The sequence below is a fragment of the Odocoileus virginianus genome, chromosome 6 (assembly GCF_023699985.2).
Source record: "Odocoileus virginianus isolate 20LAN1187 ecotype Illinois chromosome 6, Ovbor_1.2, whole genome shotgun sequence".
Classification (NCBI taxonomy): domain Eukaryota; kingdom Metazoa; phylum Chordata; class Mammalia; order Artiodactyla; family Cervidae; genus Odocoileus; species Odocoileus virginianus.
Window position 1 is genome coordinate 66799986 of NC_069679.1, and position 12434 is coordinate 66812419.

The window sequence follows — 12434 nt, forward strand, 5'->3', positions numbered from 1 at the left end:
TTAGTCATTGACATCTTCTCCAGTTTTGGATCTCTCATATGTTATTTTTAAAAAAGCAATGGTATACAAAGAAGATACACACAGAAGTCTAGCTGCATATGCATCTTACCTTTAATTGAGAATAGGATAGACAGTCTGTCTTACTTCCAGTATCCTTACTAGTGGTGATGCCTTGGTTGGGCTTAAGTTCCAGGCCATTGTTGGGCTTATGTTCCAGACCCTGGCTTCTCAAGTTTCTACATTCTTTCAGAAGTTTGACTTTGGATTGAGTTTGGGTTCAAGAGGTAAAGCTCAAACTGTACCACTTACACTCAAGACTGGTCTGTGCTGGTCTTAATCTAGATCTTTAACACAAATCTCTGCAGACATTAAGATGTCTATCCTGTGACCCACCCTTTGCCCCTCCCCTCATCATACCTGGATCCCAGTTGGAGAAGGAGCCCTTAAGAATACAATCTGTGTAGGCGTCGGTCTTCTCATATCAACCTTAATGTGGTTTATCTCCAATAAGTATTTAGTGAAACGGCAGAGCAGAGACTATGATGTGGAGTGGGGCTATGCCTTCGATGTGCATCTGAATGCTTTTTATCCTCTCCTGGTCATTTTGCATTTTATACAGCTTTTTTTCATCAACCATGTCATCCTAACAGACACATTTATTGGATATTTAGTTGGAAATACCTTATGGTTGGTTGCTGTTGGCTACTATATCTATGTAACTTTCTTAGGATACAGTGCACTGCCGTTTTTGAAAAACACAGTGACTCTCCTCTACCCGTTCGCACCGCTCATCCTGCTGTACGGACTGTCTCTAGCGCTGGGCTGGAACTTCACCCACGCGCTGTGCTCCTTCTACAAGTACAGAGTGAAGTGAGCCGGGGGCCCGACGTCTGAGCAGCAGCAAAGTGTTGGTGAGGTGGTGATGTCTCATGAAACCTGTAAATACACTATCACTGTAGATATCTTAAAGGTATGAAGTTTGCAGATTTGAAGAAGTGTAAATGTTAATACTTAGTACATTCCTTAAAACTAATTAAATGTACATTTCTACAATAAATATTTTTTAAACTAAAAAAAAAAAAAAAAAGAATACAATCTGTTCTAACATTCTGTTTACTCAGATCTCCTGATAGTGTTAGATTATTTAGTCCTCACCCTAAATGTAACTGATTTATTGATATAAATGGCTAAGATGGAAAGATTGTTGCTTACACTAAAGATTAACTTGTAGTTACTAAAGGTTACTAGAGTGACTAATGTAATTTGCTGGAATACTGTGAACCCTGCCTGGGTGGAAAATATTACAGCTTACTGTCAGAATGTACCAGTAGCTCATTTTGTTTGTTTTAAAGAGAAGTCTGTGCCTTTACTGGCCAAACAGGTACTCGAGGCAAATGAAGCAGGAGGAGGGTGGCTCCATGCTTCCTGGGCTTGTAGGTGATGGAGAACTCACCCAGGTAGTGTCCAGTAATCTTGCACTTGGTTTCCACCCGGTGAAGGTCTTGCGGTTGTAGACACCTACCGTCTGAGTGGGATGACTTCAGTACCTGTGGCTTCTCTTTGGGCCGAGCCCCAGGACTGGTCCTGCCCAGGAGCTTCTGCCACGGCCATGGGGTGCCGTGCAGCTGTGTCACTGCGTCAGCATGCCCAGCAGCTGGCCTGGGTGCTCATCCGTGTGGGTGAACTTGTGGAAGGTCCACTGCTGCCTGCTCCCCTTCTGCTGTCTTGTTGGCTCCTGGGAGAGGGCTGTTTAGTTCTTCAAGTGTTGGAATCAGAGAGAGTCTTTGAGGTCTCAACTGCATAGTCTAGAATACACACTTCGGGGCAGACGGCCTGAATTGGGATCCTGATTCTGACACCTAGGAACTGTGTGACCTTGGGGTCTTGCATCAGTTCCCTCACCTATAGAATGGCATACTGCAGTTGCCTAATAGGATTGTGAGTCTTAGGAATTTCTGTTGAGCAGTTGCAACACTGTTTGGGATCTTGTAAGTAATTAACTGGAAAAGCCTCCTAAACATAAGCGATATTTTAGGTACTCAGATTGGCCTTCTATTTTTTAAAAAGTTGGTATTATGAAAATTCCTATATTTGTTTCTTTGTCCTAAATTAATGCTACTTAATTTTCTATAAATCCTTTCAGCTCCTCTTGGTATTTTACTTTCACTCTAACCTGAGGCTATCGGAGCTATAATTGCGACCAGTTTTGTGATTGGTAGGTTAAGTGAGCGAACATTTCTGGGTTTTACTTTCTAAAATTCAGCTTCTTTACCTGTAGAATGATATTCCTAAAAGAATCTACCCCACAGGATTGCTGGGAGGACCGAGAATCCTGCCACTGTCATGTGATGTTTTAGTTACCCTGATATGCACTCTGTTAGAACTGTTATTTGTGGCCCCAGGCCAGTAAAAGTGGGAATAACATGATTACTCGTCACCCCTCATTCCTTTCTAGGCTGCCACCTTAAAGACTTCGGAGATTTGAATTTTACTCCAGTTCCCAAAGATGACCTCTATAACAACTTGATAGCAAATCCTCGCTCGGTGGGCCTGGCCAACCAGGAGCTGGCGGAGGTGGTGAGCCGAGCTGTGGCGGGTGGCTACAGCTGCGTCACGGTGGGAGGCGACCACAGGTAAGCGGGAGCCAGGGCGGTGGGGGGGCTGCACTGCGCGGTGCTCTGGGCGGATCAGTTAGCTTCTTTGTCTCAGTTTCCTCATTTAGAGTGAAGTACTCTAGTTTCTAGGGCATCATGTACATAGCATTTTCATGTCTAAGATCAGGACCACCTGAGGCATGTAGTTTCCTTCGTAAGACGTGGCACATAGTATGAGTTTCTTTCGTAAGAAGTGTCACAAGTTCAGAGTTAGACTAAGCAGTTTTTAGACGGTATGTTTCATGCTTACTTCTTGGAAAACTTTCTTAAAATTTCTAATGACTTTTCATTTTGATTATTTAGGAGAATTGGAGGGATTCATCGACAGGCTGAATTTATTTTTTTAAAGCATTTCTGCTGACAGGTTTGTTAGAAATGCCCCACTTGGCATGTGAATACTTTCTCTACCTCCACAGTATGGACCCTAGGTGGCTTACGCAATCGATCCTTCCTCTCAGTGAATCAGCATGCAGTTTACTGAGCACTGTTCTGATGAGTTGTCAAGCAGTGCCAAGGAGTATTGGAAACCTGTGATCTATTAGAATTAAATGAAATAAATACGCATGGGATGAGGAAAAAGTACTGAATTCTACATCTCAGAAGGAAGAGACCAGTCTGGCCTGGACTAGTCACATATCACGGGGGAGTATGATTTGAGCTAAGTAATGAAGATGTTTTTGGTAGAAAGAAAAATGGCATTGAAATACTAGGAATATCAAGCATTTAATACATAGTCTCAGTTAATCCTCAAAACCGTGCCATGAGGCAGATACTATTTTATCTAATTCACTGCTGGGTACAATGAGGGACAGACACTGAATAACATCTAGAGCCAGGAAGTAGTAGAGCTTGGATTCAAATCCATTGTGACCACTATGGGCAATTAAATTGTCTTTTGAGATCAAATCTAGCAACTTCCCTGAGTCACTCAGCTTTTCAGATCAATTAACAGAACTGGAAAGACAGGTAGAGTCCTCATTAAGAATAAAATTTTAGGTAGAGTAAGGAAGTCAGTCCCAGATTCGCTACTGAAATTGATTAAATAACTCAAGGGTGGGTCTCTTGCTCAGTACTCTCTGAGCTCTGAGAGCTCATTTATTGTCTCTCTCATTTATTTCTTGTCTCTTTTCTGGTTGGCTTACTATTTAGGGCCCACTTATTACTGCAATTATAATCTTTGGTTCTTCTTTTGTTTGTATGAAGATTGCAGTCCTCTCACTGCTAAAACCTAGGCTGTCTGGAAGACTCTAGAAAGGAAGGGGTGTGTGTATATAATCTGAACAGCTGTTGAATATTTTAAAGAAAGAGGCACTTTACTCAGCTCCCTTTAACAGAGTAACATACATACACTACTGCTTTGATCATCAAACTGACTAAGATTATTATCCTTACCTTATAGAAAGGGAAACAGCAGTCTAGAGAAGTTAGATGACTTGTCCTATTTCACACATTTCTTCCTAGAAAGACCCGCAGTATTCTGAATTGATCCAGTGCTTTTAGCACCATACCATGCTCTCTCTTGAAAAGGTCCTATGTGAGACACAGGGCTTAAAATGCTACCTCAGGGTATACTGACCAAAAGGATGATTGTGTCTTGTTCCTAAGATACTTAAGCTGCATTTCCCATTGCCCTGAGGACAAATTCTTTGGTTCCTGGGAAGCTTGGGCAGCTTTCCAAACACAATTTCATCAGCTGTGCTCCTTCAGTTCAGGCAGGACAGTTGGCTAATGTAAGCAGAGACCAAGGACAAGCAAAGCAAAAACCAGAAACACCTAAGATACTTGAATGTCATGCTAATGTACAGAACATGCAAATAAACTTATTTTATTCAGTGATCTAATGAGGTCTTTAATTGGGTTGCCTTGCTAATGTCTTTAAAAATGCTGACTTCTTGTTTTAGGAAGTATCACATAACCTTTCTAAAAAGCGGTAATACAAATTTTTATTCTTAAAAAGTTAATATAACTGATTCTTTTAAAGTAATTCATTCTTCTTGGTCTCAAGAGATATTAAGTAGTTTCTAGTAAGTTGTTACATACTGATCAACTCTTTAACAGGATTTTATTTGTTGAACAAAATTTTGGGTCCTTTTCTGGGCCAAGGCTAATGGATCCAATTAAAGGAATTTAGGGGCAGCAATGACACCTGGCACACCCCAAGAATAACCGGTTGTCAGCTTTGAATCTTTAGCGCCTCCCATCTCTCCCTTTCATTCAGGATTTGTCTTTGGGAATGACAGTCCCAGGGCCTCTGTTCTTATCCAAATCCAGACTCAATCTAGAGCCCTGATTTCACCCTAAGGACAAAGTGTGAGCTGTGCTGGCTGAGAGTATTTGTCATTACTGATGTTTGCCAAGCAGGGGGCCTTTAAGATTATTTTATTTGTTCTTTGCAGCCTGGCAATTGGTACCATCAGTGGCCATGCCCGACACTGCCCAGACCTTGGTGTGATCTGGGTTGATGCCCATGCTGACATCAATACACCCCTCACCACTTCATCTGGAAATCTACACGGACAGCCAGTTTCATTTCTCCTCAGAGAACTACAGGACAAGGTCTGTGGGCCGAAATGAACAGAACATCGAGCAGGTTTCTAAGGGTTATCCTGGGGCTCTGAGAATCTAGTTCAGTAAGACTTCTCTGAAGGATAGATTTATGGTGATGGTGGTAATGTTCCCCACTTCTTCATTTGTTCACCAAACTTCTTTTGGACCAGATAGTCTAGATGCTGGGGGCATAGCACACGGGCCCTGCTCCTGGAGTGGCTCATAATCTCATCTCATAATAAAGGAATGTGGTAGTGGGCAGTACCCTCCAGTGATATGGATATACCTACAGCCTGAAGAATTATTGGTAAGAAGCTCCTGGGCCTCACTCCTGGACCCACCAGTCTCGAAGACAAATAAAACCATGATTACCTCAGTAATGTTTTCCCACCCAGAAGACATGAGAGCTCGTGCTAGGCATGGACTAGAATCTGTGTATCCCTCCCCTCAGTAAGGGACCAAGTTAAACCAGGACAGTACAAAGGTTATTCACTAGGCAGAATTCACATTTTGACTCTTGGGGACTTGAAACATAATCTGGTTCCCATCTCGAGAACCAATCTGTAAACAATTCAATAGTGTGCAAAGAGGTGGAAAAGATCTAGTCAGCAGTATTCTTGCTATTTAAGTAAGTTAATGAGAAACCAAGGCCACCTTCAATTCAGGTCATTCGCTCAGTTGTGTCCGACTCTTTGCGACCTCATGGACTGCAGCATGCCAGGGTTCCCTGTCCATCACCATACTCCTGAAGCTTGCTCAAAATCATGTCCATTGAGTCTGTGATGCCATCCAATGATCTCATCCGCTGTTGTCCCCTTCTCCTGCCTTTAATCTTTCCCAGCATCAGGGTCTTTTCCAATGAATCAGCTCTTCACATCAGGTGGCCAAAGTATTAGAGCCTCAGCTTCAGTCTCAGTCCTTCCAATGAACACTCAGGACTGATTTCCTTTGACAGGATTGACAGGTTTGATCTCCTTGCAGCCCAAGGGACTCTCAAGAGGCTTCTCCAACTCCACAGTTCAAAAACATCAATTCTTCAGCACTCAGCATTCTTTGGCATTCAGCTTTCTTTATAGTCCAACTCTCACATCCATACATGACTACTGCAAGAACCATAGCTTTGACTAGACAGACGTTTGTTGGCAAAGTAATGTCTCTGCTTTATAATATGCTGTCTAGGTTGGTCACAGCTTTTCTTCCAAGAGTAAGCGTCTTTTAATTTCATGGCTGCAATCAACCATCTGCAGTGATTTTGGAGCCCAAGAAAATAAAAGTCTGTCACTATTTCCATTGTTTCCCCATCTATTTGCCATGAAGTGATGGGACCGGATGCTATGATCTTAATTTTCTGAATGTTGAATTTTAAGCCAACTTCTTCACTCTCCTCTTTCACTTTCATCAAGAGGATGTTTAGTTCTTCTTTACTTTCTGCCATAAAGGTGGTGTCATCTGCGTATCTGGGGTTATTGATATTTCTCCCGGCAATCTTGATTCCAGCTTGTGCTTCATCCAGCCCGGCATTTTGCATGATATACTCTGCATGTAAGTTAAATTAGGAGGGGAACAATATAGAACCTTGACATACTCCTTTCCTGATTTGGAACCAGTCTGTTGTTCCATGTCCACTTCTAACTGTTGCTTCTTGACCTGTATACAGATTTCTCAAGAGGCAGGTTAGGTCAAGGTGGTCTGGTATTCCCATCTCTTGAGGAATTGTCCCCTGTTTGTTGTGATCCACACAGTCAAAGGCTTTGGCATAGTCAATAAAGCAGGTGTTTTTCTGGAACTCTCTTGCTTTTTCAATGATCCAATGGATGTTTGCAATTTGATCTCTGGTTCCTTTGTCTTTTCTAAATCCATCTTCACAGCATCATCTTTTAGGATTTGAAATAGCTCAACTGGAATTCCATTACATCCACTACCTTTGTTCGTAGTGATGCTTCCTAAGCCCATTTGACTTCTTTCCAGGATGTCTGGCTCTAGGTGAGTGATCACACCATCATGGTTATCTGGGTCAGGAAGATCTTTTTTTGTATAGTTCTGTGTATTTTTGCCACCTCTTCTTAATATCTTCTGCTTCAGCTAGGTCCATACCATTTCTGTCCTTTATTGTGCCCATCTTTGCATGAAATGTTCCCTTGGTATCACTAATTTTCTTGAAGAGATCTCTAGTCTTTCCCATTCTAGTTTTCCTCTGTTTCTTTGCATTGATCACTGAGGAAGGCTTTTTTATCCCTCTGTGCTATTCTTTGGAACTCTGCATTCAAATGGGTATATCTTTCCTTTTCTCTTTTGACTTGAGCTTCTCTTCTTTTCTCAGCTATTTGTAAGGCCTCAGACAACCATTTTGCCTTTTTGCATTTTTTTTTCTTGAGGACTGTCTTGATCACTGCCTCCTGTACAATGTCATGAACCTCTGTCCATAGTTCTTCAGGCACTCTGTCTATCAGATCTAATCCCTTCAATCTGTTTGTCACTTCTGTATAATAATAAAAGATTTGACTGAGGTCATACCTGAATGGTCTAGTGATTTTTCCTACTTTCTTCAAGTCTGAATTTGGCAATAAGATTGAGTTCATGATCTGAACCACAGTCAGATCCTGGTCTTGTTTTTTCTGACTGTATAGAGCTTTGCCATTAGGCTGCAAAGAATAATTAATCTGGTTTTGGTACTGACCATCTGGTGATGTCCATGTGTAGTCTTCTCTTGTGTTGTTGGAAGAGGGTGTTTGCTATGACAAGTGCATTCTCTTGGCAAAACTTTGTTACCCTTTGCCCTGCTTCATTTTGTACTCCAAGGCCAAATTTGCCTGTTACTCCAGGTATCTCTTGACTTCCTACTTTTGCATTCCAGTCCCTTATAATGAAAAGGACATCTTTTTTTGGGTGCTAGTTCTAGCAGGTCCTCATAGAACTGTTCAACGTCAGCTTCTTCAGCATTAATACAGACTTGGATTACTACGATATTGAATGGTTTGCCTTGGAAATGAACAGAGATCATTCTGTCATTCTAGATTTCACCCAAGTACTGCACTCTGAACTCTTGTTGACTATGATGGCTACTCCATTTCTTCTAAGGGATTTTTGCCCACAGTAGTAGAATGGTCATCTAAGTTAAATTCGCCAGTTCCAGTCCATTTTATTTCACTGATTACTAAAATGTCGATGTTCACTCTTCCCATCTCCTGTTTGACCACTTCCAATTTACCTTGATTTATGGACCTAACTTTCCAGGTTCCTATGCAATACTGTTCTTTACAGCATCAGACCTTATTTCTATCACCAGTCACAGCCACAACTGGGCGTTGTTTTGCTTTGGCTCCATCTCTTCACTCTTTCTGGTGTTATTTCTCCACTCTTCTCCAGTAGCATATTGGGCACCTACTGACCTGGGAAGTTCATCTTTCAGTGTCCTGTCTTTTTGCCTTTTCATACTGTTCATGGGGTTCTCAAGGCAAGAATACTTAAGTGGTTTGCCATTGCCTTCTCTAGTGGACCACGTTTTGTCATAACTCTCCACCATGACCTGTTCATCTTGGGTGGCCCTACAGGGCATGGCTCATAGTTTCATTGAGTTAGACAAGGCTGTGGTCCATGTGATCAGTTTGATTAGTTTCCTGTGATTGTGTTAAAAGAAGGTATTTTATTCTTCATACTGTGTATTCATACACAGTATTCTTTATACTGTGTTCTGCAGCTGCCCTTCTGAATCATTTCCACTTCTATCAGTTTTTTACCAGATCTTGTGTTTGCTGGTTTACACATACACTGAGGGTAAGGAGAGAAAGCATACCGCACACAGGGATTTATCTTGGGGAGACCAAGAATCCCTGATGAGTCCTTCTCTTCACAGGTACCACAGCTCCCAGGATTTTCCTGGATCAAACCTTGTATCTCTTCCCCAAGTATTGTATATATTGGACTAAGAGACGTGGACCCTCCTGAACAGTAAGTTGATACGTTAGGGTTGAGTTTTGGGCCTGTCCTGGCCACTAATGTTCCATTTGATAGGTTATTTCTGGACTTAACCTGTTGTAGGTCACTATAAAGACAAGCCCCACTCCCACATCTGATTGAAAAAACTGCTCTTTAGCTAAGGCTTCTTTCCTTTATATCTCACCAGTTTTATTTTAAAGAATTATGATATCCAGTATTTTTCTATGAGAGACATAGATCGACTTGGTATCCAGAAGGTCATGGAACAGACATTTGATCTGCTGATTGGCAAGTAAGTAACTACAATGGATGTCTACTTCTAGGTTCCAAAGGGAACAGGGCAGACTGTCAGTGGGCAGTAAACTTTGGCCTGTCTCTTGAGGATAATGACCTTATAAAAGCAAAACGTACATATAAAGAAATTCAGATAATTCAGAAAGAGACTGTGAAACTTCAGCCATGTTCCTCTGGGGCTGGGAGTGAAAACAGCTCCGGTGAATTTCTCTTTAGCTCCATTTTTAATGCTTATCTTTCGAGAGGAGAAGCATTCATTGTTCCAGCTTTTCTCTTCCCAGCCTCAACTATTGCATCATCTGAAAGTTTATATTAAGCAAATCTTGGTAGTATAGAAAGATGACAGATGAATGCTAATAAAATGCTAGTTAACATTTTCCCAGTGCTGAGTCTTCATTTCTGGGTGATTAATTGCCACCTTGGTAGTATACCATTTCTTCAAGTGTTAAGAAGTATAAATAATTTACTATATAGGTGTTTACTGTACGTTACCTTCAACCATTGGATGCCTGGGCTAAACTGAAGTTGCAATTGGGAGATGGTAAGATAGCAGTCATAAGTTCAGAGCTGCTGTTCTACTCTGAGAGGATAATTAACTGTAACCTAGACCAATCCAACTTCAACTAGAATTTGCCAGAACCTTTGTCCTATGGAAGTGAGGAATTCCCTCTGTTGATAGTTCTTAATATAAGAGGCTCGAAAGCCCAGGGTAAATCAGAAATACAAACTGGAGTTAGTCTGAGGCGCACAGAACCAAGGGCAAGACTATGAAGTGGTGTGTAAGCACCTAACATAGTAACTTTCAGAACAGGAAATCTGGAAATCTGCTGTATTAATAAAGTACTAGCATTAACACAACAAAACCAAGGAGTTGTAGCTGTAGGAAGGATGAATATCCAAGTACAGCCCAAATGACTTTCTCTTATTTTCCTCCTTTCAAGAAGACAAAGGCCAATCCATCTGAGTTTCGATATTGATGCATTTGACCCTACACTGGCTCCAGCCACAGGAACCCCTGTTGTAGGGGGACTGACCTATCGAGAAGGCATGTATATTACTGAGGAAATACACAGTACAGGTAAGCAGTTATCAACCTGTTAATTACCTAAGTAGATCTGCTGAAGCCCCTTGCCTGCCAGGGGATCTTTTCTATTACATGTCACTGGAGACACTGTTTCTCTTTAAACTTCTATAGCTAAAAGCCATGTGGTCAGGGTAATAAGGAGTCATTTAGAGGCATGTTGACCTGGCTGATAACAAAATACGTTAAGGTAACACTGAGTAAAAAAAAAAGATATTGTCCACTTAAACACTTAATAAATACAAAAATAAACTCCCAAACTGATGTTTCTTTGCATCTGAGTTGTATAAAGGCAGATGAAGACTAAAAGGCAAGGCCAAATAGCTCTAATTTTAACCCTGCCACTATAAGATTGGTTCACTGGGAGTTAAGAACGTCAAGCTGAAGCTTCCCTTGAAGATATTTTCAAAGTTGGACAATACCTTGTGCCCTTTCATAGAAATCTTATACTAGAGTTTGTTTGCTAGGACCTGTAATATGGGGATACTGGAAGATGAATGGCTGAAAGGAAGATCAGTAAACTGAAAGCTAGGGGATCAAGAGTAGCTACAAGAGGGGAATTCCCTGGTGGTCCAATGGTTAACACTTACTTGGTGCTTTCACTGCAGTGGCTGGGTTCGATCCCTGGTTGGGGAACTAAGATCCCACAAGCTTTGTGGCGCAAAAAATTAATAAAAATTTTTAGAAAAGAGTAGCTATAAGAGGTTACTATCCCCAAACTCATACTCATTTGCAAACACTTTCCATTTCTGTCAGAAAGCTCTTGGTTTTAAAGCTACTTTAAATGACCTCTCATTGAAAAATTTAAACAATTACTGCATGGTACTTCAATACCACCTCATGAAATTGGGGTTGAAATAGCATAGAGACCCCAGACTGAAAAGTCGAGGACTATGGGAAACCCTTGACTAGCTGGGATGGGATACAGAAGTTGAGAAGTGGTCTCCCTGGCTCTGGAGCCTACCAGAACCTTAGGCACTACAGAAAGAAGAATGCTTGTTAATCAGATCTGATGGGACCAGAAAATCTTATTCTCAGACCTAGAACTGTAGACACTATTAGTTGTCCTTAGCCAGTGAACCTGGCAATTCAATTCTCCATTCAGTTTCCCACTGACACCACTTAGAGCAGAGATTAGTAACCTCTAGCACTTAGATGGGGGCAGTGGTCATACCCTGTCCCTCCCTCCCTTGCTGCAGTGTTATTCTATTCCAAAAGGCTGTCTGTCCTGAGACTATCAACTAGATAAAGCAGTTTGCTTAAATTAATCTACAAGGTGGCAGTAGTCTAGAAACATGGGTAGCATATGTTTTTAACAGCTTGTACCCTCTTGATTTACTTCTGGGCTATGTAAAAGGTCCACATTTAGTAGGTGGAAATTGGATACAGATGCGTGTGCAGGAATTGGTGGACACATCTGCTCGTTGTAGTTCTGCACGGTGCACTGAACCCCAATTGCTCCTAAGGGACGGCACACTGCGTGGATGTACTAGCATTGAATGTACATGTGCTAAAACGTAATATCCATAACTCATTAGGTATATTCATCCATGTATCGAGGCTTTACGACCACCCTAAATATCCAGATACTTGTATTCTCCAATCTAGTTTATTCTAGTGACTCTTAAAAGGAGGTAGATTAACATCATCCAGAATAACCAACTAAAAATAACCACCCCAGAAGTAGGGCATATATATGTTGATGGGGAGGGGCAGAGGGCAGGTCTAGATAGGTTCTTTTTCTAGTTTAATCTTTCCGACTCAAACCCTTTGGCACAAGTACCCAGACCTCACAGAAGGTGACTGGAGTTCAAACTAAATATGACCAAATGCAAGATACTGCATCAGTCTGAAGGGAAGCCTAAGAACTGTGTCATACATGGAGCCTGTCCTCAAGAGTTCAAACTTGCAGGGTTGAGAGT

The 12434-nt window shown here is 41.5% G+C and overlaps 1 protein-coding gene across 1 annotated transcript in view; it reads left to right on the forward strand.

The window, feature by feature from the left end:
* Positions 1-12434, forward strand: part of ARG2 (arginase 2) — a 33421-nt gene that overhangs the window by 20004 nt on the left and 983 nt on the right. The window contains exons 3-7 of the mRNA XM_020889771.2: positions 2456-2633; positions 5051-5210; positions 9055-9149; positions 9325-9429; positions 10373-10509. Of these exons, the coding sequence (XP_020745430.1) occupies positions 2456-2633; positions 5051-5210; positions 9055-9149; positions 9325-9429; positions 10373-10509 (675 nt within the window). The remainder of the gene's footprint in view (positions 1-2455; positions 2634-5050; positions 5211-9054; positions 9150-9324; positions 9430-10372; positions 10510-12434) is intronic.